General features: G+C 40.4%; 6 protein-coding genes across 8 annotated transcripts in view; 5 read left to right on the forward strand and 1 right to left on the reverse strand.

The window, feature by feature from the left end:
* Positions 1-127: 127 nt before the first annotated feature.
* On the forward strand, positions 128-4,954 carry LOC113203815 (regulator of nonsense transcripts 1; the record flags this gene model as incomplete). Of its 2 annotated transcripts, none has more annotated exon segments than XM_052274021.1 (11): positions 128-238; positions 316-465; positions 542-714; positions 796-2,092; positions 2,182-2,395; positions 2,471-2,697; positions 2,790-3,023; positions 3,117-3,375; positions 3,476-3,807; positions 3,902-4,087; positions 4,179-4,954. In XM_052274021.1, coding segments are annotated over 11 exon segments (3,192 nt in total), but the record flags the coding sequence as incomplete, so codon positions are not given.
* A 1,146-nt stretch (positions 4,955-6,100) lies between these two features.
* On the reverse strand, positions 6,101-8,675 carry LOC113203816 (beta-chimaerin). The gene is made up of 9 exons (XM_026418713.2): positions 8,481-8,675; positions 8,228-8,275; positions 7,940-8,138; positions 7,628-7,864; positions 7,351-7,541; positions 7,009-7,260; positions 6,751-6,888; positions 6,570-6,675; positions 6,101-6,494 (listed from the first exon to the last, which is right to left on the reverse strand). Exons 1-9 carry the CDS (start codon positions 8,491-8,493, stop codon positions 6,317-6,319), a joined length of 1,362 nt encoding a protein of 453 aa, XP_026274498.1. The 5' UTR covers positions 8,494-8,675; the 3' UTR covers positions 6,101-6,316.
* A 29-nt stretch (positions 8,676-8,704) lies between these two features.
* Positions 8,705-13,421, forward strand: LOC113203850 (ras-related C3 botulinum toxin substrate 1). The gene is made up of 6 exons (XM_026418754.2): positions 8,705-8,869; positions 9,278-9,422; positions 9,512-9,626; positions 9,707-9,824; positions 9,911-10,071; positions 10,511-13,421. Exons 2-6 carry the CDS (start codon positions 9,307-9,309, stop codon positions 10,586-10,588), a joined length of 588 nt encoding a protein of 195 aa, XP_026274539.1. The 5' UTR covers positions 8,705-8,869; positions 9,278-9,306; the 3' UTR covers positions 10,589-13,421.
* Positions 13,422-14,120: 699 nt separating this feature from the next.
* On the forward strand, positions 14,121-22,001 carry LOC113203836 (protein bicaudal C homolog 1). The gene is made up of 17 exons (XM_026418735.2): positions 14,121-14,666; positions 14,851-14,894; positions 16,381-16,450; positions 16,546-16,625; positions 16,698-16,910; positions 16,994-17,233; positions 17,314-17,532; positions 17,611-17,779; positions 17,856-17,984; positions 18,060-18,441; positions 18,515-18,630; positions 18,716-18,793; positions 18,875-18,991; positions 19,092-19,219; positions 19,292-19,547; positions 19,629-19,748; positions 19,817-22,001. The coding sequence occupies exons 1-17, from the start codon at positions 14,453-14,455 to the stop codon at positions 19,921-19,923; spliced, it is 2,682 nt and encodes an 893-aa protein (XP_026274520.1). The 5' UTR covers positions 14,121-14,452; the 3' UTR covers positions 19,924-22,001.
* A 182-nt stretch (positions 22,002-22,183) lies between these two features.
* The window catches only part of LOC113203868 (zinc finger protein 182), an 18,948-nt gene continuing 16,613 nt past the window's right edge, over positions 22,184-24,518 (forward strand). The window contains exon 1 of one of the 2 annotated variants that reach the window (XM_026418784.2): positions 22,184-22,366. The gene's annotated coding sequence lies outside the window, so the exon portion shown is untranslated. Of the gene's footprint in view, positions 22,367-22,572; positions 22,821-24,518 lie in introns of those variants that run through there. The other variant, XM_026418785.2, reaches the window with a different exon arrangement.
* LOC113203870 (zinc finger protein 431-like) overlaps positions 22,384-24,518 on the forward strand; it is a 39,395-nt gene continuing 37,260 nt past the window's right edge. The window contains exon 1 of the mRNA XM_026418786.2: positions 22,384-22,556. The gene's annotated coding sequence lies outside the window, so the exon portion shown is untranslated. The remainder of the gene's footprint in view (positions 22,557-24,518) is intronic.

Genomic DNA, 24,518 nt, shown 5'->3' on the forward strand with positions numbered 1-24,518 from the left:
GTATATTCAAATAAAATTTTAACAGCACAGTACCTAACACTGCTGTATTCATATTAAATTGACTATGTAGCAGTTAATTTTGTTCAGACTAATTTGTCTAATTTATATAATCTCCTAAAATCCGCAGATTAATGGAGATAGCAAACCTAATGGTCTTGAAATAAATGTTGCTATAACAACACAGAAGTTGGGAGAGCTGCAATTTGAAGAGGAAGAAGATGATTCGTATTACAACAAGGTATTATTTGATTTTGGCTGGTGATACATTCTTTCAGTCAAGTTATTTTTTTTTACAATCTGTTTTATTCTTGGCAGGAATTGCCAGCATACGCTTGCAAATATTGTGGTATCCATGATCCAAGTTGTGTGGTGCTCTGCAATGTTTGTAAGAAATGGTTTTGCAATGGCCGTGGGAATACATCTGGATCCCATATTATCAATCATCTAGTCAGAGCAAAGCACAAGGTTTGTTGAGTCATAACAACTTTTTCTGATCTGAATGTTAATCATTTCTCATATTTTCCGCACCATTCTGTTATAGGAAGTGACTTTACACAAAGATGGACCTCTGGGTGAAACTGTTCTAGAATGCTATTCTTGTGGGGTCCGCAATGTATTTGTGCTGGGTTTTATTCCTGCCAAAGCAGATTCTGTAGTAGTTCTCCTGTGCAGACAACCCTGTGCTGCTCAAAATTCTCTTAAAGACATGAATTGGTATGGGTCAAAACCTATTAAATTGCTTACTTAATCTTTATTAACTGCCTGTCAATCACTAATCTTATATGTTTTGTTCAGGGATCAAGAGCAGTGGAAGCCTCTCATTTCAGACAGATGTTTTCTATCATGGCTTGTTAAAGTACCATCAGAACAAGAGCAACTACGAGCTCGTCAGGTTTCCGCACCTCAAATTACAAAACTGGAGGATTTATGGAGAGATAATGTTGAAGCCACCTTCCAAGATCTTGAAAAGCCTGGTGTTGATGAGGAACCTCAACAAGTTCTCCTGCGGTATGAAGATGGCTATCAATATCAAAATATATTTGGTCCATTGGTGAGGCTTGAAGCAGATTATGACAAAAGGCTGAAAGAAAGTCAAACTCAAGAAAATATGGAAGTCCGCTGGGATGTTGGTTTAAACAAGAAAATTATTGCATATTTCAATATGGCCAAAACTGATACCGATATGAAGCTAATGCATGGCGATGAATTACGCTTGAGATACCTCGGAGATATGCACAAGCCTTGGTCTGGTGTTGGTCATGTCATTAAGATTCCTGACAACTTTGGGGAAGAGGTTGGAATTGAGTTAAAGTCAAGCAGCAATGCTCCATCAGAATGCACCTCTAACTTTGTTGTTGACTTTATTTGGAAATCAACGTCATTCGATCGAATGCAATTGTCTTTAAGGAAGTTTGCTGTTGATGACACTTCTGTGTCTGGTTATATTTACCACAGACTTTTGGGTCATGAAGTTGAAGAAGTTTTATTCAGGTGTCACTTACCCAAACATTTTTCTGCACCAAATCTACCGGACTTGAACCGTTCCCAGGTTTATGCTGTTAAACATGCTTTGCAACGGCCCCTCTCCCTTATTCAAGGGCCTCCTGGTACTGGGAAAACTGTAACCTCCGCAACAATTGTCTATCAACTTGTCAAGCAAAGTGGGGGGCCGGTTCTTGTCTGTGCTCCATCCAACATTGCAGTTGATCAGCTCACTGAAAAAATTCACAAGACTGGTCTGAAAGTTGTCAGATTGTGTGCTAAGTCTCGTGAAGCTATTGACTCCCCAGTGTCTTTCCTGGCATTACATAATCAAATCAGAAACATGGATGCTGCCACGGAACTTCAGAAACTGCAGCAGCTTAAGGATGAGACAGGGGAACTGTCTTCAGTTGATGAGAAACGCTACCGAATGCTTAAGAAGGCTGCAGAAAAAGAATTGCTAGATGCTGCTGATGTTATCTGCTGCACCTGTGTAGGTGCTGGAGATCCCCGCCTAGCACGAATCAAATTTCATTCAATTCTTATTGATGAAAGTATGCAGGCAACAGAACCCGAATGTATGGTGCCAGTTATTCTTGGGGCGAAGCAGGTATTATTTTTTGTGATACTAGATATCTTTCTTTCATATTTTAAATTGAAAACAAAAACCTCTTATGTCTGACCCTTTTCTTTTTAAAGTTGATATTAGTTGGTGACCACTGCCAGTTGGGGCCTGTGGTTATGTGCAAGAAAGCGGCAAGGGCAGGCCTGTCCCAATCATTGTTTGAGCGGCTGGTTGTTTTGGGTATTCGACCATTCCGTTTAGAAGTTCAATACAGAATGCACCCAGAACTATCAAGATTTCCTTCTAACTTCTTCTATGAGGGTTCTCTGCAAAACGGTGTCTGTGCTGGTAAGTTTAGTCAGCATCTAATTGTGTTGATTTATTATAATCTATATTGTAAGATTTACCCTTTTATTTTTACAGATGAAAGGAAACTAAGTAAAATGGACTTCCCATGGCCTGTACCAGAGAAGCCTATGCTATTCTATGTTACACAAGGTCAGGAAGAAATTGCTGGGTCTGGAACTTCATACCTAAATCGAACTGAAGCTGCAAATGTAGAAAAAATCGCTACACGCTTTTTGCGCTGTGGTGTAAAGCCAGAGCAAATTGGTGTTATTACACCATATGAGGGTCAACGAGCTTATTTGGTTTGTTATTTTAGAATTCATTGCCATAAAATATAACCATTGAATAAGTTCACATTTTGACTCTTGAAATGAATTTTTGATTGCTCCTACAGGTGCAGTACATGCAGTACCAGGGTGCTCTTCATTCAAAACTCTATCAAGAGATTGAAGTAGCCAGTGTTGATGCTTTCCAAGGACGAGAGAAAGATTTAATTATCATGTCATGTGTGCGTTCAAATGAGCACCAAGGTATTGGTTTCTTGAATGACCCAAGGCGTCTCAATGTAGCTTTAACTAGAGCAAAGTATGGTATCATTATTGTTGGTAACCCGAAAGTTCTCTCAAAGGTTTGTATCTGCTTGTATCTGCTAAATTTAGGTGTGTGTATATTTGCCTTTTTGGTCCTATTTTTAACAAATATTGTTGTCATTATTTTGCAGCAACCTTTGTGGAACCACCTACTAAATTTCTACAAGGAACAAAAAGTTTTAGTTGAAGGTCCTCTTAACAACTTGAAAGAATCTATGATTCAGTTCTCTAAACCCAAGAAGTTGGTTAATGCCAGCAATCCTGGTACTCACTTTATGTCAACAACAGTTTATGATGCCAGGGAGGCTATGGTACCTGGATCAATCTATGACAGGACAGGCCAGATGAATGGTAATCCATACTTTGGACGGGGTGCTGGTGGCGCAGGAGGTCAGTTGACATGGCATTTGGCACTATTTTTTGTGTTTTAAATTTTGTTTATTGTTGTAATTATGCTAAATTTATTTTCTATCTAACTTTTTGTTATTAGCAGGAATGGGGGGAATGGACATGTTTGCCCGAGCCCATGATCCAATTGGTTACATATCTCCAGAACGAGCTCAGGCAGCTTTGTCCAATATGCCTGTTCCAGTCGGTATGTTTATGAATATGGCACATGTTCCACCCCGATTCTATAATCAGCATCAACAAGCTATGCAAGCACGACAAAATCAGCGTGGACGTGGGCCTATGCCTAATGGAAGAGCTCCACCCAAAACTAAGAATCGCATTGGTAAGACAGGGCTCAGCCAAGGTGCTGCTAGCCAGGACAACACTCAGCCTTACAGTCAAGGCATTCCTCTTACACAGGGAATGTCTCAGGTAATTTCTCACATCTTCGATCTCTGAGTATCTAAATTTCTCATCAGGCTTATTCCATTAAATGTAATGCTAACATACTTTCTTCTGTGTCTAGGGAATGTCACAGCCTGGTTTTAGTCTCTCTCAGCCTGGGTTGTCTCAGGCCGAGTTATCTCAGGATAGTTATATGGTTGGGGAATTCCAATCCCAAATGGATGGTATGCTGTCTCAGGACTCAACCTATCAAGGTGATCGCTCTGCATTCTATGCTGGTCCGACGCCGGGAAACCAATTTTCACAGGTAAAAATTCAATAATGCAAATTTGATCACTATCACAGAAGTTTTTGTAAGTGATTTAAATGTGACTTTATATTCTAATTGTCTGTTTTAGCCTTACTGAGCTTAAATGGGACTTAAACTCAGCTATTGCACTGGAAAGTGAAACGCTACATTTGTGATCCCGAATCAAAGTGGAAATCCCACCTGCTGAGTACAGAGTGGGTAGAAAAGTATACTGAAGAGGCTGAAGATAGTTGAAGTGGATCGCCGGGATGGCTTGATGCTGCTGTGAGAGCAGTGGTGTGGTGCATTGCACTTGAGTGGCATGTCCATTTTATCTGGACCAGATGTAGGGCTGTGACCCTCGTGCACACTCACTTTAGAGGGGGGAAAATTGAATTTCCTACAGCCAATTTTTGAAGTGGCATTCGAACCCTTAATGGGTTTCTGAACTGCTGGCTTATCTTTGATTCCAGTCAGTTATGGGTCAATCAATCCCACCCTTTATCCTCATACTGTAAAATCTAATTTTGAGGCTGAAATATTACTTGAAAATATCAGTCTGGCTATACCTCCTTTTTTTTTTCTTTCTTCCTTTTATAACAATCATGTCTATTATTTGCCATTTTTGACAGGTTAGATGTAGATTATGTGGGAATTGTTCTTGCTCTGTTCAATTGTTTGTTCTTAATACTGTCCCCTCAAATTTTTCATTTACTTCTTTGATTACTGTCGATTGTTGGCTTTCACTTATACATCAAACAGTTGGGAAGAGATCAGTAATGTGAATGCCTAAATTTCATCTGTGGACAACTGTTAGGATTTCTTACCACGGTTAATCAGTCTTATTTTTTAAATCAATTGTGAACATAAAGGTATGAAAATGAATCAGTTTTTATTATTTCTTTAGTGCCTACTTTCATTTTCTCTGTTGGATACAAAAGAGAATGACCTCAATTCTCAATATCCCTCATCTTTCCTGAGGGTCATTTTCAATGGTGCTAGGAGTAGACGTTTAAGAAGCTTTTCCTGTTGCCCATATTTTTTCTTCTTATTGGGTTTTGAATAGTTGTGTGTGTCATGGTTTGCTGTGGAGTCTGTGATATATCTGTGTGAAAGTGGGTGTGCGTTTGTGTCAGCATTTTGCTTTGTTAGGTTGTGTATGTATGTATGTATGTGTGAGTGGGGTAGGGGAGGGCCTGTTCTGTGTTTTTTGTAATTTCTGAGAGTTGGAGCTTTACCTTTAAAGTTGACATTTTTAATTTTTTCCCCCTCATTTGACTTTAGAATTTTTTCTTCAAAAGCATTTTGTCTATGGTTTTCATGAGGTTTTTATCTTAAATCTGTACTTTGGGATTACTTTCCCACTTTGGGTCTTTATTGGCCATTGCAGTGGAATGACGTAAGTTATCTCAACAATTTTAGTTTTTCTTTTCTTATGAAGACAGTGAAGACGCTTCTTGGGCTTGCAAGTGGTAAAACACAGTCCTTGATTGAAACAGTCTCGCCACATGCAGCCATGTGACTAAGATCTTAGATCAGAGCAAGTACCTATGTTTTGTTTTGTAGATTACCTGCACTTCTCTTCAAATTAGAGATCTCTTGGGGAAATAAGCCAAGCATTTACCAGGCTCATTCAAATTTTACTATCAAAGTTTGTTTTGCTGGGAAGGTAGTTCTTAGCTTCTCCTCTTTGCCATTGAATAAGCTACTCCTATTCATAAGCTCACCTGCCTACCTGATTATATTTAAAATGGACAAATTAGTTTGACATTGCTGGTCAATAAATTGTTTTATTCATAGTAGTTGCCTGTGGAAGTAAAGTGTCAACTATTCTTCACCTTTTCCAAGTGACTATGCTCTACCTGATGAAAATCCAGCAATAACGACTTGTTAAGTGGTTTTCGGTCACAGACATTTTAGACACTCTTGAAAGTTATTTTATGTTGAGAATGTCTCAATAGCACAAAATCGGGCTTCATTGTTCCTGCAGGAAAGTGCTGTCATTTTAAGGTGAATAAAAATATTCAGGACTGAATAAAAATGCTGTATTGATTAATAAATAATACAAATCAATAGTATAGACTCATAAAAAATATCCCTTTAGATAAAAAAAACAAACCCTAACTACATTTAACACGTTACCTAACAAAATACTTGTGCTGCTTACACCATAATACATTTTGCACCCTCAATATTCAACACATTAAAATGAAATATAAAAGAGATTTATCTATTTAAAAAAAAGTTCTAAACAAAGATACTGTCATGGTGTGATATAATCAGTTCCAAAGATGTGATTTCATGAACCATAGCTGGAATACTGCCAGAGAAAAGTGCAAGGTCTGGTGTTGGCATTAGCGTAGGAGCCAATACAGTGCTCAGATTGTGAGAAGTCATTTTATTGACTTCATTGAGTTGAGCAACCCTTCAAAAATGATAAAGACAATCATTAATTAAAATTAGAACAAGCCCAGAACCAATTAACACACTAAATACAAACCTGTTTAAGTGCTCAACAAAATATTTGAGTGTATGGAAATGAGGTGGAGGTAAAAGAGAAAGGGCATCCTTAATTCCTTTCAGTTTTGTCTCCAGTGAACTGGCTTCTGTAGAACAAATGTATTATGTAAGGGCCAATTTCATCAGACCAGTCAATACAAAATAATTCACCCAACACTTACGCGCTGCTTTCATGAGAACAGGATGAACTTCAAAACTAATTAAAGGTATAGGAAGTAATCTCAGATACAACTTCAGAGTACCAGCTATAACATTTATATTGTCATAGGCTTGAGGACTTAAATCTGCATGCTCGCCATCTAAAATGAAATGGCAAAGTTATTGACTTGACTAAATAAAAACTAGGATTTCACAAAACATCCCTTCTTTCCCTTTGCCCTTCCAAAAAAATAAAAATAAAAATTGTTTAAATGGCATACCTCTATCTAAAGCAAGTTTGAGGGAGGCAATTTCATCCTGGAAGCCAGAAACTCTATAGAGACCCTCTGATGTAAGCCCGCGTCCCTCCATCTCTGCAATGCATTTATCCAAGACCCATGGTCTTAGAGTGCGATGGGCTTTAACCAAAGTTGTTAAATCAAGGCCAAACACACCCCTAAAGTTTTTTAAATCAGGCTGACAATCAGAAGGCACTTTTTCTGAGCAGCGGTTGTGAGCACTAAATCCACAATCTAAAACAATGAAAAAATCGATGTTGACATTGAACAGAAGATGTTTAGATTAGATTTATTCTGTTCATAAAAATTGGGAATTTCTATTACCTTCACATTTTACACCTTGCGCAGTAAATCCCCATAGAAAGTTTCCACAGAGTTCACACCAGTTCAAACCTTTAAAAGTATGAACTCTAAATGTATGAGGCTTCTGATCAGCTCCTTCAGAAACTGCTATGGCTTCACTCAATGCACTCTTTTTTTCAGGCAGTCCATCAACAGCAGCTATCTGTTGTTTTCTAATAATTAAAATTACTAAAGAAATTAAAAGATACTGATTGGTAAACCACAGTTAGTTTGGAATGGGTGGATAGTAATCTTGTACCTTGATGAATGCTGTCTTAAGACCCTTCGTTTCAATTTATTGAGGGTCATGTAAGGACTCTGTTCATAAGAGTGCTGATGCATTCTCTCAATGTAGTGGGCTGCATTTTGTTCCATATGTAATGTAACAAGACCATCGGCGACCAAATCCTTAACTGACTCATACCGTTTGTCATTAGCACGTACGTAAAACTGACCATCAAAGTAAAGTTTATAATGGCTAACTTTCTTGTTGAATCTGAAATCAATGAGCAGCCCTTCAGAACTCAGAAATGTGGAATTTTTACATTTCTACTATGTATCCTTAACTTACCGCAACGACAGTGTGTGGAATCCATCATTGCCAGCACTGAGACGAACCAAATAGTCCCCATCATCTCTTAGAAGGCGAAGGGCATCTTGATGTGACAACACACCATGGAATTCCCCTCCAAATTGAGCTGGTCTTCCTGGGACAGGACCATCGGCTACGATAGCTTTAGCTTTGGGTGCCTCTTGTTGAAGGCGGTACACTATGATGAACAAAGAATATAATATGTTAAATAGATCTCAAGTCACGTGTACACCTCATCGCAAAAACAAGTTCAAATCAAATACTTACAATCAGATTTCCAGACTTTGCTGGAAAGTGGTGATGTTGGACTTAAATCTAGAGTAGAGCAAAAATGAGAGTTAGGTTAACTTTGACTAAGAAAACTAAAGCTGAAACGACAGTTGTTTCAAATACATTAAGATTGTTTTAAGGACTGAAAGGTTGTTGTTGACATCGAGTGTCACAAGTTGTTTTTGTATGACCTAATACCCGTCAGACCAAAATTAGGTTACTATAATCATTCAAAGAGACGGACACATACCTGCAGGAACCATGACAATTTAATGACAACAACAAGAGTCACATAAATATGCAATCAGCATAATTAATCCACACATTAAAAGCGTTTTAAAGAACAAACATAATAGGTTTTTACTTTCTTCAGTGAAAGCGAAAGTGTTTACATGGTGTTTACAAGTGGCGGACGCCGCCTCGTCTCCCCCCGACCCCCCCTCCCCTCCCCTATCGTAGTAGTAGATGGCGGTGACAGAAAATAGAAGAAACTGAAAGTAAGAAGGAAGAAAGAAGGCGTAATGGCGAAGTAAATAAAGCTTGCGATCAGCAGCATTGTTGTGAAGAACGCTTAAAGTTTAAGCGTATATTTTGGTTAATTATTATTTTCAACTGTTAGAATTTTAACTCGGTGCTCAGGTGAATTTTCTGTATTTCTCATTTGTCCTTTTATTTTACTACAGTAATGGTAGGGACGGTACCGTCATTTAACACCTCTTTGCGGCAATTTTATTTTTGTATCATTTTTATAGGTCTTATTGAATGTTTCAATCGACTAAATGCAATTATTTATTTGAATTTGATACGCTATTTTACTTTATTCTTTGGAATTTCCATCATTTTTTTCAGTTATCAGTCTATGAGTCATTCGGTCTCGGCACTCTAACCTACACTTGATTGTTCATTCATTGTTTTCGACTTTGCTCCACTATCAGTTTATCAGCAAACATTTGATAATCCTTATTAAAACCCAAAATCATGTAATTTTTGGCTTACTTTTCAATTTTAATCTGACATGTTTTTTATTGTCTTCATTTAAATTTGCAGGAACTGTTTTTATCAAACCTAATATAATCATGTCTTCTGGACGTCCAATTAAATGTGTTGTCGTTGGAGATGGCACTGTTGGTAAAACCTGCATGTTGATATCATACACCACTGATAGTTTTCCTGGTGAATATGTTCCCACAGTGTAAGTATTAGTTGTAGCATACAATGTTAATTCTTCTTTCCCAAGTTCTACTTTGTAATCAAATTTTCTTGCCTTATGTATGTCCTTAGATTTGACAATTACTCCGCCCCCATGGTTGTAGATGGTATTCCTGTCAGTTTAGGGCTTTGGGATACAGCAGGTCAAGAAGATTATGATCGCCTACGTCCTCTATCCTATCCCCAGGTACAGATCCTCTTGATTTCTTTCTCTCCGCTAATTATAATTTCTTTCAAATGCTATAATGGTATTGACCTATTTTACAGACTGACGTCTTCCTCATCTGCTTTAGTGTAACAAGTCCTTCATCTTTTGAAAACGTAACTTCAAAATGGTATCCCGAAATAAAACATCATTGTCCAGATGCTCCAATGATTCTTGTTGGTAGGTCACTAATAACTTTGTAAACTTCTCATTTTTCCTGTACTGTTATGCTCGACCATTGAACTATGATTGTTTCTTAATTTCAGGTACCAAAATTGATTTAAGAGATGACCGTGAAACACTTACTCTTCTCTCAGAGCAAGGTTTATCGCCAATTAAGCGAGAACAAGGTCAAAAGCTTGCTAATAAAATTCGAGCAGTTAAATATATGGAATGTTCTGCACTTACTCAGAGGGGTTTAAAACAGGTACATAATATCAAACTTTCCTACTTATAAAATATTAAGAGTGACTCTGACTAGCCAAAACTGCAGGACTTTGTTAGAAGTTAGAAGTCTACCGTAAAGGATGCTAATATTATTTTTATTGCTATTATTTATCTTTACTTTCACTTCCTTTTCAATGACATTTGTGATATAGATTAAGAGACATTAATCCACTGTCTACGCAGATGATATTTTTAGTAGGACTTTCAAATAAACTGAATAGCTTGTGGGGCTCTGGTGGTGCTTTCCATAATACTCCTTCATTTGTTTAAATGAATTAGATTAGGTGGTTAGTTTAGGTGGCGATCATATAAAGTAGCCTCTTAAGTATCTTTTCTGAAAACAGCTCATATCTGTATGAAGCTACTAGGTACTACCTTTAGCTGTTCACTTTCATTAAGTTTTACTTTCTCAATTACAGGTATTTGATGAGGCTGTGCGTGCTGTTCTTCGACCTGAACCACAGAAAAGAAGGCAGAGAAAGTGTATTGTCATGTAAGCTCTTCACATACCAAAAGTGACAGATTATCTTGCATCTCCATCAAGGTAAATAGGAATTGTGCTTCAGGGTACAATAGCTAATCAGACACACCATCCACAGCTTTGCTCAAGTGTCCAATATCTCATACATCACAGTTCCAATATACATATTTCACTTTATTTAAAGAGAATGATTTCTTTTTTTTTTTTTAAACAAGAACTTGTACTGCAAACTTGCTTGAGGTTCAGAACACATTCTAATAAGTGCCATTTTTTAAAATATTTTTTATCTTATGCTGTGACTTCTTGCTGTTTCTACTTTGTTGGAGAACCCAAGTGAAATTTTTACTTAGCCGTGACATTATGTTGTGGTTTTATAGTTTGTCAGCAACAAATCTTTCTGGCTTTTCAAGGCTTCTTCAAAATACAAAAAATACAGCAGTGGGGAAAAACTCTGAAAAATGGAAGTAGTTAATCAATTTCTACTGTGTTTGAGCTAATCAGCTTCATTTGGTAATGTCCATGAAATTTGTAATAAAATTAGGTATGTTGTTCATATCTATACACATTCTTGTTAGTCTAAATTTTTAAAACTTTGGTGTATCTTATTCCACTGTGGATTGCCATGAGAATATGAAATCTGTGATCACACAGATTTTTAATCCCAATAGTTATTTCAATGTACAAAATAAAAATAACTGGCTTTGATGGGCACTCATGTGCACTGTTCCAATGTGCAATGAATCAAGTTTTTTAATAAATTCAACTTTCTTTCTTATTTGATTTAGAAATATGAATAGATGGAGCCTTTTACTATCTTGCTTCTATTCTATTCTTGTTAAACTACATGTGTGTCTTATTAACATGTAACTCGGACTTGAAATTTTTCAATTTATTTTGATAGTTTTCTCTTAATTTATAAAACCTCATACTCATTTTTGTACCCACTTACAATTATGTGTAGTACATATGTTTGTTTGTGTGTTTTCTTTATCGACTGATTTGCACAATATGTTTTCTCTAATTTATTTTCCTTTGTATATTTGACATCTTTGTGTCCATTAATTTTATTGACTCTATCCTTCCTATTGTGTTACATAGTTTAATTTGTTCCTTCCTAATGTCCCAACATAGCTGTTATTCTTGTTGTTAAAAAATTTTTGCTGATCTTGTGACAGTTTCTACCTCCCATTTGTAAAGCAGAGTGAGTTTATAGTGGTTGGGTGTTGTTTGGAGCTGTCTAATCCAAACATCTCCTTCTGTTTGTGAGGTTGTTAGCTTTAGGCAATGGTCCTATTGGTTCGATTGGATGTAAATTTTTTTAATCACTGCCTCCACCATCATTGTTCAATCTTGATTGCGGATGTCCCCTGCTTTAAATCTGACATTATGTTTCTGTCACTAGATGATGAATTAGCTACATGACATCTTTTTACACTGCTTTTTTGATAAGTCTGATGATATGTGATCATGTATCCCCTTTTTTCCTTACTCATTTTATCTCTATGAGTGTGTGTATTTTCTTTTCCTGTTTAACTTATTTGCACTCATGTGTATGGTTTTGCAGTGTGAACTTTTTTTTCTTCTGAAGTTAATTTATGTCAGTAGGCTTGATGTTAATGTATTGGTAGCATATTCCAATGCTTGTGAACCGCTATCTCTCCCCTCCTATGCAATGGGGAAAGCATGTGCAGTAATATGAATGAACTTTAAAATCTCTTCCACTCAGTTCCCACCTAGTCCCAAAAAACATTTGGGGTGAAATTGATTGTGAGAGCAAGCTCAATATTGATGGCATACCTTTAAATGCCCAATGATTCACTCATTTCGGATTTAAATAAGTTCAGTTTTGCCTAATCATAAGGTTTTTGGTTAAATATCCCATTCATATATCAGTAAGATAAGATAACCAATTTCAAAATCAATATGCTACCAATTTATCCTAGCCACAGCATTTAGAGGCCTCAATATGGTACACTTTTCACACTAGTGTTGTATATTTGTTTCAATAAGTTTACAGCACCTGTGAACCACGTCATTGGAGGTGCTAGTCAGAAACCAAAGTAGGCTGTAGTTGGTAAACTAGAGTGTTGCCTTGTTATAACATAATCTAGTCAGTGTATGCCTATGTTTTGATTTTTAGCACATACACTTATATCCCAAATGTATTAATTGTTTAGGTGTTACATTCAGACATGTCGTAGAGCAGAGACCAAACAGTACGCTTTGTATTCTGGTTCTGAATTTGTTCCTCAAGATTACATTGTTGATACTTTTGATTGTTCCTGTGCTCAACCACTTTTTAAAGAATGGTGTAAGAGATGAAGCTGCTTTCCCTCTGGCCTAGCAGGCCTAGGTCAGTGAAAAGGGCCAGATTTAACTTTTTATCCACATTAGGTCAGTTAAAAGAGGATCAGAACCAACTTTTATTCACATTCTTGGTATTCCTCAATGCTTTGTCATAATTAAACTCCATGAATTTTACAGTTTATGGGCAACATTTATAACCCATTGAGTGATTCTAAATTAATAATTTATTGTGTGAAATACTAACAAATTGCAGACTTTTGTGAATTTGTATATTTGACCATTTTTTTTACAGACACTTTGACATGTTTGTCTGTGATCCACCTGCAGTTCTGCCTAGCAGTTAATTTCATATATTTTGGGTATTTTACTATTTTCATGTTGAGTTTTCCATCTTTCTTCCTTTTATATCAGTGTCATGTTTTACTTTAGTAATGTAACCTGTCAACCCTTGTGACCAGCAAGATGAATGTTTATTTGTCATTTGTAATATTACTACATATATATTATCTATATAAACAATAAATTAATACATTTCAATTTGACTGAGGAATGTTTAACTTATGTCATCATTGAACTCTTGGTGCGTCTGGCGTTAATGTCTCTCTGTTTTTTCATTGGCCCTGCCAATTTTGTCTTCCTGAAGTAATTGGTCCAGATTTTCATTGGGCGGGCTGGAGGGTAGGGTGGCTCTATATCGTCTACTTCGGACGCACCGTACGGCTTCCGATATGCTCTCGCTCTATTCTCTCGAGTGGCTTTTTCACGACCCTCACCCCTTCCCAATTTTTCCCCGGGATAAGGCTGCCTTAATCCTCGGATTGGACGTTTACTGTAAAAGAAATATTGCGAACGGTTGTTTGCTCTGTAATCGCGAACCAATTGCGAGCATGATCCTATTGAATTCGAGAGAAATTCTTCGCCATTGTAAAGAAATTGTCTCGTGAGCTTTCAAAGCAGCCAAATCCCTCCAAAGATTCTTTGAGTCTTGAAAGGGTGAGTCTGGTACGCTAACGTGTTCATCATTAGCCAACCTGATTTTTGAAATTGATTGAAGTTTCTCTTTGTTTCAGAGTTCCGGACTGCGCGCTAAGTCCTTCCCCGCCGTGTTTGTCACCTCCTTTCCCCTCTCCCCGTGCCGTGCCCCCTCCTCCCAGCTCCCCGCCCCCCTCCATTATCTGCATCTCCCCCCCCCCCCCCCCTTTCCTCTCCGTCCGTACCGAGTCGAGCTCGCCGGTCCCGTCTCCAGTCCCATCAGTCAGCTGTTTTGACCGGGCGGCGAAGGAGCAGTCGGTCGTGGTCAGCGAATGGGTTAGGCGGTTTGGAATCAGAACGAGGACAGTGCCGGAACCGTCAAATACTTTACGCTTCCATCGTATCCGCGCCGATCGTCTAGAAGATCAAGCTCCTCGTCTCGTGTGGGCCAGACCAACAACAAGATTAGTTAACTTCCCATCCGCGTTACATTAGCCATCATTAATTTATTGTTTACCTTCAACATCATCGTAGCCCTAATTCATTGCCTTGTTACCATCTGCTAGTTTTATTTGTCTCCCCGTACTTACCCGTAGTCAGTATGCTGGGCTATGAGTTGATGCCCGAGATGGCCGGCCTGCTGCCCGGTATGGCCTCGGACGCCGTGTCCGAGGTGTCGACGCGCGGCTCTAGTATGTACAGTGACTCTCGCGAGGATTTGCGGGACTTGGCCGCCAACCTGGGATTGCAAGAAGATCAGCTGTTCCAGGATAGATTCCGTGTGGACCGTCGTAAGCTGGAGCACATGCTGCTTGGTGAGCTGATAAGCCCTTGGTAGGGAGGGGGAGGGGCGGGGGTTTATTTTTTTGACTAGCATCTATTGAACAGAACCCCTGAGTTCTCCGCCCCGTTTCCCTTAAATTCTGAAAATAGTGGTGCGATGGCGTCCCCGTTTTTACTCGTTTTAATCTCATATATTGCTTTGAACACCACCTGCAGGTGACACTCCGACCAAAGAGACTGCTGCAGATTTCTTCCAGCGGGTAAGTGCTGTAGACTTTTTCTTTTAGCTACGATGTAGTGGCTCGTACCCCCCCCCCCCACTTTTCCCCAGCCCCAGTGTTTGCCAGCGAATATTGCTGCGATAGCCGTGAGCTTTAGTCGGCACACTAGTGCGCCTGTGTGTTAGGCAACCCAGTCGACACCCCGGACATGGGGGTGCGCTGCCCAGCCAGGAATTCTAAAGCTACCCAGATAGCAAAATGGAGCAAACTGCATTCGAACCGCATTATATGTTCCATCTGAAACGCACATTTTAGGCGCCTACACGCGTTTTAGGCGCTTTTTAGATTGGACACACAATGCACATTTTATGCAGCTCTGCTACCTGGGATAGAAGACGTCTAGAGTTGTTTAAGATCTATTTTCAGACCTCATGGACGTCTACGTCAAACTCTACGTGGTTCAAAAGTAGACATATACGAACTTTGGACGCTTTCTAGACATAGCATTTCGGAGTGGGTTGGCAAGTACCGGGTGTCCAGCCGCACCGTGTTGTGGCCTAGGCAACCATTGCACTTGTGGTGCGAACCAGAGTGGTCTTCCCCCTCCGCACGCCCCGCCGGCCCCGCCCCCCGGCCCTCCCCCGCCGCTCGCGCTGTCCCCGTGTCCCTCGCGGGCCACCAGCACAACTCCGCGGGATGGTGTCCGACTCGGAACTCACCCCGCCGCGGTCAGCCGGGGCGCGACCAACGTACCTGACTTGTTTTAAATTCCGGATATGACTTTTGCCTTCGCTCTCAGCAAGGTGGGTGAGCCAGTGTGTTGAAGGGAGTTGAGAGTTGGCGTATGCTGCGCTCACGACCTACGACTTCCAGTGCTTGTAAACTGCTTGCTGCCCGTGATTTTTGTGCACCTTTGTTTGTTCGTGTGGTTTAAGGTGGATTTGCGATAGCAACGTAGCAAGCGTAGTTCTGCCGCTAGCGTTTAAAGAACGCTCGTAAGGTCCTCTGCCACCCTCTTCACCTTGTTCCGATTACTTCCCTATCGTGAATTCAACGCTACCGTTGATGATACGCTCGCTGCGTTCCGATCGTACCCCCCCCCCTTTTACAGACCCCATGTTACGTAGTTTAGGGGCCTGGCCCTAATCCTCGCCGCCTCTCTCGCGCCTAGACGTGACTCGCCGGTAGGGCTCATAGGTCATGGGATGTCTTTCCCCTTCTCTCTCGCACCGCGCTCTACGCTGTGCCGGCTGTATGCCGGCTGTGCCCTACCGTGGCGTGCCACACAGCAGCGTGCATTCAGTGTTGACACGCCTTTTCGATCGGCTGCTGTTGGCCACCCGCACCCGTGTCTCCCAGTGACACACCAGGCCAGCCGTTTCGGACCGCGCGGTGCACAGTGTGTAGGGCTGGCTCAGAGGGAAGGACAGGCGACGCAGGCGACTCATGCTGCTCGCCGGATGAGTGGGAGTCTGCACCCGTCAAGAATAAATGTTCCGGTTATCATAGTTTGCTTGCTTTGCAGATCATGGACGAGACCAACACCCTTATAATCTGGCCAGCTCGACTAAAGATTGGATCAAAGTCCAAAAATGGTGCGTTTCTTGCGGAGGGTGTTCTGTGTCAACCACACGCTTCTTTATATTCTGATCTGCTGTTAATGAAAAATATGTTGTTGTTTTTTCTATAGACCCTCACGTCAGGATCGCTGGTCGACCCGAAGACGTGAAAGAGGCCAAGGCCAAGGTGATGTCGGCTCTGGATGTAAGGGTGAGTTGATACTTCGCCTGTAGACATTATTTTTATACAAGAGCCAAACTCATGCGTTTTATCTAATCTTAGAGCAACAGAGTGACAATGAAGCTGAACGTGAGCTACACTGACCATTCACACATCATTGGAAGAGGTGGTTTGACTATCAAGAGAGTCATGGAGGATACTGGTTGCCATATTCATTTTCCTGACTCCAACCGCAGCAACCCCATGGAGAAGAGTAACCAAGTTTCAATTGCGGGTGATTTGGAAGGAGTAGAGCGTGCCCGTGCTCGCGTCAGGGTTAGTAATCACTTAAAAATTGAAACTGCAAAAAGAGTATGATGGGAGTTCTAATATCTAATCTAATATTTTGTTTGTTCTAGGAACTCACCCCGTTGATGTTCAGCTTTGAATTGCCTATTGTTGGAACCTTACAACCTTACCCTGATCCTGAGTCTCCATTCTTGCTGTCTGTTCAAAAAGAGTATAATGTACAAGTGATGTTCCGCACTCGACCCAAGTTGCATGCCACTTTGGTAGTTGTCAAGGGATGTGAATGGGAGGTGGCTCAAGTTAAGGAGGCTACTTTGCTGCTTATAAATCACATGTGTGATTCACTTGCTGTAAGTATCAATTATTATATATATTACAAAATTGTTTCTATTTCATCAATACCATAGTAATTCTTTTGTCTGTTCCATAGAATCAGGTGCAAGTGCAGATGTCAATGGAAATTTCTCCCCAGCACCATCCTACAGTTGTTGGAAAAAACAACAGCAATCTTAAAATGATTATGCATCGCACTGCTACACAGATAATGTTTCCTGACGCTTGTGATCCTAATATCCCATCAATCAAGAAGAGTAATGTATTGATTACAGGAGTCATTCATAATGTGTACATTGCTCGGCAGCAATTGCTTGTGAGTATTTCTCTGAAATGGGTGACTAAACATTGTGTCTTGGTTTTAAGTATAAATGTATATTTTTTTCATTTGCAGGGCTCTCTTCCCCTTGTTTTGATGTTTGATGTTCCAGATGAATCTATTTCCATTCAGAATGACCAAGTTGCTCTCCTTATGCAAACCCATGATGTTCTCATAACAATTCGTCACAAGCCCAAGCAGAATAGCATGTCAATTATTGTGAAAGGCATAGAGCGCAATGCTAGTAAGATCATCCACCCCAAAAGTTTTTCATTATCTTCTTTCTTGAAATAATTTTTACTCCTGGTTCTATATTTTAGATAAAATCTACGAAGCCCGCAAGCAGCTCCTTAATCTCAAAGACGATAATTCTAAGGCTGACATTCCTCAATCTTATCAATTGATGGATAGCCCATCTCTGTATGACCGCAATGCAAATGTTGTTAAAGGTATCGCAATGTGTGTTAAATGACATTCTCTAAAGAGGTATTATGAGTCTAATATTTGGTTCTGAAATTTTCTAGGTACCTCTGCTGCTTCTGCTGCTGCTGCTAGTCCTTTCAGCTTGTTGACTATCAATACTAGTAACAACAACAACATCTTTAACATGCCATCACCAACTTCTCTGTCACCTGGCATCTCTCCTAGTCTGATGTCTTCGAGTCCTAGTATGTCTCCTATGGCATCTCTTGGTTTGCAATGGAACAACTACAGCTTGCTTCCTTCAGCACATGAGCCGAGCCAAGCCTTTTCTCAGCATCAGTTTTCCCAATTGATGAGGTCAACATTGTCACAACATAATCACCAATATCAGCATCACCAGTCTCACCATCACCAACAACAGCAGCTACAGCAGCAGCAGCAGCAGCAGCAGCAAGAGTTGTTGCTTCAACAACTTTTGCCAAGGTTTGTTAGGTTTTAATGTCTAAAAATTCAATTTATTCTTCCTGTCTGCATTATTTTGCTTTCTTTCTTTTAGAATGCAGCATGCCACCCTTTCTGGCCCTCCATCGGACGGTGGTTGCACTGGAAGCTGCTCTTCATCTCTTGGCTACCATAGCCGCCCAAGTAGTTCTCAATCTCTTGATTATCAAGGTTTATCCTTAAATCATTCTTTATACCCTTTTAATACAGTTCCAGTTATTTGTTAAACTTACTTATTTATTTTTATTTCTTGTAGTTCACTCCAGCAGTAATGGTAGTCCGACGGCCAGTCCGCGTGTATCTTCTCCACTACACTGCTTCAATGATTCAAGAGGTGCCTCTTCACTCCATCCTCTCCCTTCATTTTTTTTTAATTTTAGGAAATCAAATTCTCAATAATTTGAACTTGTTTCAGATGCCCGTAATAATAGTATTTCAGAAAATTCCGAGGGTAGCTACAAGAGCTCAGACCATCAGAAGGTTTTGACTTCTGCTCTGGAATATCAACGCAAGAAAGCACTAGCTGCAAAGGGCAAGTATAATTCGAGTAAAATTCTATTACATTACAAATTTAACATCTAAAGAAAAAATCTCTAATTTTTAAATATTTCTTCTCACTTTTTTTCCTACAGCCATGCAAATGAAACCCATGCCTGAGGTTCTGCGTGTTCCATCATCTACTTGGTCTGGCTATGGATTCAGTCAATCAAGCCCTAGCAATGCCTTAAAAGAACAGTTCAAGAAAGAGAGAATTATTCCTGTAATTCTATTTTACTATTTATTGGAAGTTATTTCTAACTACGATTTTTTACAAGTTTATTTTTAATTGTAGGACGCACTGAATTCAGACTGCTGGAAAATGTCTGCTCAAGAAAACTTGAGCTCACCTTCTAGTTCTTCATTTCCATCTGTATCTGACCTGGGTGTAACACCAGGGCCTGTATCAAGTACCAAGGGTAGAGACAGTCCTTTCAGCTCTAGCAGCTATCTTGACTCAGTGCCATCATCCTCCCGTGCATCTGTTTCTTCTATGAAAACAACTGATCTTACCTCTCTCCTCATTTCCATTGGCATGGAAAAATACATTAGTAAGTTGTAGAAATCTATTGAAAGAGCTGTTTTCAATTTGGTTATTTGACAGTGTTCTAACTGGGCTTTATTGATTTCAGATGTTTTCAAGGAACATGAAATTGACCTGAATGTCTTCATGACCCTCACTGATAAGGACTTGCGTGATGTTGGTATAACCACATTTGGAGCACGACGCACCATGCTAATGGCAATATCACGTAAGTTGCTCATCTCCAATAATACTCTACAGCCTGTCGTCCTGTACTGATGTTTGTCCTTAATACAGAACACAAAGGACAAGGCAGCCCATTCCGTTGCAGTGCAGCACCTGGTGCAGAACGCAAGGGATCCTCATCTACTACTGGAACTAACAGCCCCTCAGACTTATGGTAATGAAATCCATGAATTGAGTTGCAAAATGTACTACTTACCATCCCCCTAAGTTTGTTTAGCCAATTTGGTAGTAAATGAATGACATGAAATTGTTTAAAAATTTTCTGGATCATGTATGGATTGGGTGTTAATCTTTTTTATATGCTAGTTGCTTGTCATAATGGTAAGGTAACTGCTTTTCTAATGTTTTCCTGACCAAAGTTACTGTTAAAGATACCTGTTTTAATGTTATGGAACTACCCAAAGCCAAGTGATTGAATATCTTTATATTGAGTGTTCTTTTTGAGTGTTGCCTTATGAAATGACACGGGGCACATTTGGTGGATGGGCTGTGGTATTGCTTTACTCATTGGAGATGAGTTTGATTTCCAAACTAACATTGTGGCACTAATATGGTGGAAGTAAAACTATTTTTAAATTAAATTTTATAGGAATAAGCCAAAAACATTTTATGAAAATGAGAACACAAAAATGCAGTTTTAAATTCAATGTAAAGTTGTTTTTGGAATTTTGTAACTTATTGGAACACAACATCTCTATAACAATGATAGCAACACTTGCGTTTGTCAAGAAAATGTCTATTTTTACAGGGATTGTTTTAACTTATCCCTTCTCCTCAAAGGATAACCTGAGCAGTGGTGGTTTTATGTAAAACTTTCCTACTGTCTTGTGTTATGAAAACTAGTCATGTGATTAGTGTCATTGTTCAAGGTTTAGTATTGACGATGCATTCTAGACGTTCATGAAGTATTCATATGATATATTGTGATCTATCCCTGGATTGATGTACCTATATGTATGCAAGTAATTCAGTCTAGATTTAAAATGATTGATTCTTAAGTCTGCATTCAGGCTTTACTCTAGACAGCTATTACCTGCATCCCCTTGACTGTAAATTACTTCAAATTAACAGGGTCATTATTTTTATGATACAAGACCTTGTCCTTTTTCATGATATGGCTTTCTAGTCTTATATTTGTTATTCAACTTAAGTGCCAAAGTGATATACCCTAGTACTAGTATAAATTATTGATATTTGTTTTGATTTAGTTATTGTTTCTTTAATGCATGTATAATAATGAAATTGTAAAACACGAGTGTTTACCACAGATTTTCTCAATTAATGGGAATGTGTGTTGTAACCACTGGTGTTTTTAAGCATGTTATATTTAGAAATATTTTTCTTGTTTTTGTTTCTTTCATAGTTTGTTTTTCTGCACTTAAGAGCTTGTGATTTTGTGAGTTCTTAGCAAAAAGAGCAAGGGTGCTTGTTTTTTGGCTAACGGAATGAGTAATATGCAAGTGCTAGTTTGTTCTATTTTGAATGTGTTTTGGGGAAGGTGTTTGTACTAAGTTTGACTGACAGGCCTCTATGAAATTCTTCTGTCTTTAGATGAGTTTTCATACTGATTATTTTATTTTAACATGCTGGTTATTTATTGTAGATGAAGTTGGTTTTGCCATGGTTTCCTCATGCATCTGGTACATATATTAGCAGAAACTCTTACCCAAAATTAAATCTATTTTACATAATTGGGTCATACCAGCTTGATGTTCTCTTGCTTAATTGAATGGTGAAGGAGCCTCTATGAATTTCTATCTACATAACTGTTCAATTAATTTAATTTTATCAATCTTTCGGATAATTTTAGCTTCAGATGTTTTTTTTTAATGTCTTCCAATTGCTTGGCTATGGATTGTAATGATTTGACTGATGACGAGAGGATGGATTAATCTAAGTTATTCGTGTTTGTTTTGCTGAATGTTTAGACTGTAAACAGTTATTGAATTATGAGGAGAGATTGACTTTTGTCATGTTAGCTTTTGGTACCGTTGTTCAAATATGTTAAATCAAACTGTGTAAGTGAGCATGATAGTGCATTTATTCTGATCTCATTTGACTTATATTTTGCTCTTGATTTGTTGAATCTGTCAGATAGTTTCTCGTACAATTGTTTGAGCACCTTTCTGTGATTTTGTATTAGTGGCTAGTGTTTTGGTAAGGTATTCCAAATGCTTGTGAACTACGTAATTCAATCTATGGTTTATTTTGATATTAAAATCTCCTCCTTACTGAAGCTGTTTTGTTTTCTTCAATCTGTTCTACATTTTACCCAACACTTGTTATTACCAGAACTGAAATACCTCGAGAAACGGATGCATTGAAATCCTGCACCTTTGGCTCCTGCCATGCTCCACTTCACACAATTGGAATTCCCGGCGGGAAGAGCGAGCCATTTCCCAACACCTTTATTTCCATGCTCAAAGGCGGTTGCAAGTGACGTCACAGAAGTTGCATACAGCACAGCTCGGCGAGGAGGAGGAGGTGCCTGTCCAAGTACTGCGTGGATGTTTTGACAATTCCTCTGTGTTTTTATTCTCGGAGTCTGTCGGTGATTGTGTCTACGCACGCCTTCGATCTCGGGATATCGTGCTTTCCAAGGTGAGTTCTTCTCCAAACCGTAGTGACGGAGAGAGTGCGACTCCAAGTGATGGTGCCATCGATCTGACATTGGCTAGGCAGCTATGGCCTTTGACGGCCCTTGATTTACTCGATAATTTACGTTTGTTGGCGAAATGAGAGGGGCACTTTTCGTCTTCTCTTTTATATTGAAGCCTACCGCTTTCTCGCCGTGAGTGTCACTTTCAATGCGGTGGTGTTGTCCTGACCCCTTATCACCTGGAATCGCATTAGTTAGGTGTGACGTCAGACTGCGGTATCTTTCAACCGTGTCGTTTTTCGTGTTTTATTGATAAGAAATAGGATCGTGGTTATTTGCTACTTTATTTCGTTGCGTTATTTTTCAAACCTGTACTTTTAGTCACGTATTTAGCAGGCGCTGGGGTCACACTAGTTGTTTTACTGGATGGAGCTTTTGACCAGGGACTCGAAAGAGGTTAGGAAATGTGATTCCTCTTGTCATTATGAATAAATACAGATTCTTATATTCTTAAAGTGCTCCCTATATTATATTACTATTTAATCTTATTTTTTTATTTGGTTGTTATCTATTTGATAGGCTTAACCGTTGACTCGTTACAAGGTTATGTTGTCGATGTTTTTGTTTGCGCAATGACATATTTCCTGTTCCCTGTGGTTTAGTATTACATGTGCTTGGTCTCAATGAGTCTGAGTGAAAAGCTTAGCTCAGTATCTGCTTTTTCTTGTCAAATATGAACACAAATATGCTGTTTAATGCTCAATAGGCGTGAGTATCTATTGCGCATCAATACTGATCCATTTTGTACATCATATTTTTGGATAAAATGTAGTGATAACTGTAATGAATTGCAACTGTAACGCAATGAGCAAGTTGTAGGGGTCATATTCTACTTTTATTCTTTCTTCGTGTCACAGTATGGTAGAATCAATTCTGCCTGCCTGCCTCTCTACCCAGCCCCTACACGACTTTACACAGACTTCACCTGTTCCTATTATTTAGTTTGAATTTGCCGCTACATTTGGGAACTCTAGAAAACATTGCAGTCAATGACATTCAATTTCTCTCCTGATTTTTGAAACGCCTGCTTTTTTAAAATCCAGATTCATCACTAAAGAAGTATAAGCACACCTCTTCTATGACATTTGTCAGAGTTGAAAGATGCAGCTTGGCCTTTGAGTGTTGTAATTGGACTGCCCTTCTAGAAATGTCATGCAATTTTTCCTCAGAGCAGTATAGGTTGCCTCGGGAGTAATGATGCTGTGACAGCAACTTGGAACTCCTGGCTTATAATAACGTTGCGCTCTGTGTTTGTTTGTCGTTTGCGTGTATAATTGGGGCCTTTGGGTCTTCACCTTGCCTATAGCTCAGCCCAGCCAAGCGTGTCAGCAGCCCCCGCTACGCCCCGCTTCACGGCGCCACACCCCGCCCCGCCCCAGCCCCGCCCCTGCTTCGCCCCGCCACGTCCCGCCCCGCCCCGCCACGATGCCCTGCGACGCCCTCCGACGCCCCCCGGTGCACCCCGATACCTCCCGATCGCTACCGATACTCCACCGCGCCGCAGCCGTCCTTTTACCCGTTTGCTAGGGACTAACAGCAGCCCACGTGCATGGCGTCGCGCTGCCCGGGCGCAAGGCCGGGCCCTGGCCGGGTTGGTGTCGGGGCACCCTAGCGCGCTATAGCGGCGCTGTAGCGGCGCCCGCAGGCCTGCAGGCCGGGCCCCGCACCCCTTAGCGCGCGCCCCTGCAGGCCCCTCGCCACGTGGGGCTGGGGCCTGCCTGCTGGTCACCCTAAGGGTAGGGCGGCCCGCCCCGCCCTCCGCGCCCCTCCGCGAGCGCCCCACCCCTCTCTCCGGCGCCCCACCCCGCCGCGCCCCACGCTACGCCGCTCCACCCCCAGCTACCCTGTGAGATCAATATGGAACCGCTGAGCCTGCTGCCGCCCCTGCGCCCGCCCCCAACTCGCCCCGCCCCACCCCCAACTCGCCCAGTCGCGCGCCTTCGCCTTTGCGGCCCGGGGCGACCCTTTTACCTTCGGGTCTGGGTCGGGAGGGAAGGAAGGTCGCGGGGTCTACCCTGGCGGCCCTGGCGGCCATGGGCCCTGCTCTGGCGTGACTGCCCCCGGCGAGTTGGCCTCAGTCCCTGGCCCCACCTC

Source organism: Frankliniella occidentalis, unplaced genomic scaffold (genome assembly GCF_000697945.3).
Source record: "Frankliniella occidentalis isolate FOCC.00 unplaced genomic scaffold, Focc_3.1 Scaffold327, whole genome shotgun sequence".
Taxonomy (NCBI): Eukaryota; Metazoa; Arthropoda; class Insecta; order Thysanoptera; family Thripidae; genus Frankliniella; species Frankliniella occidentalis.

Coding starts and splice junctions, on each gene's coding strand:
- LOC113203836 (XM_026418735.2), top strand. CDS start 14,453: ATGCTGGGCTATGAGTTGATGCCCGAGATGGCCGGCCTGCTGCCCGGT. Junction 18,992..19,091: donor GAAAGCACTAGCTGCAAAGG/GCAAGTATAATT, acceptor TTTTTCCTACAG/CCATGCAAATGAAACCCATG. Junction 19,749..19,816: donor CATGCTAATGGCAATATCAC/GTAAGTTGCTCA, acceptor TCCTTAATACAG/AACACAAAGGACAAGGCAGC.
- LOC113203850 (XM_026418754.2), top strand. CDS start 9,307: ATGTCTTCTGGACGTCCAATTAAATGTGTTGTCGTTGGAGATGGCACT. Junction 9,423..9,511: donor GGTGAATATGTTCCCACAGT/GTAAGTATTAGT, acceptor GTATGTCCTTAG/ATTTGACAATTACTCCGCCC. Junction 9,825..9,910: donor TGCTCCAATGATTCTTGTTG/GTAGGTCACTAA, acceptor TCTTAATTTCAG/GTACCAAAATTGATTTAAGA.
- LOC113203816 (XM_026418713.2), bottom strand. Junction 8,139..8,227: donor CAAAGTCTGGAAATCTGATT/GTAAGTATTTGA, acceptor TGTTCATCATAG/TGTACCGCCTTCAACAAGAG. Junction 7,865..7,939: donor TTCCACACACTGTCGTTGCG/GTAAGTTAAGGA, acceptor CATTGATTTCAG/ATTCAACAAGAAAGTTAGCC.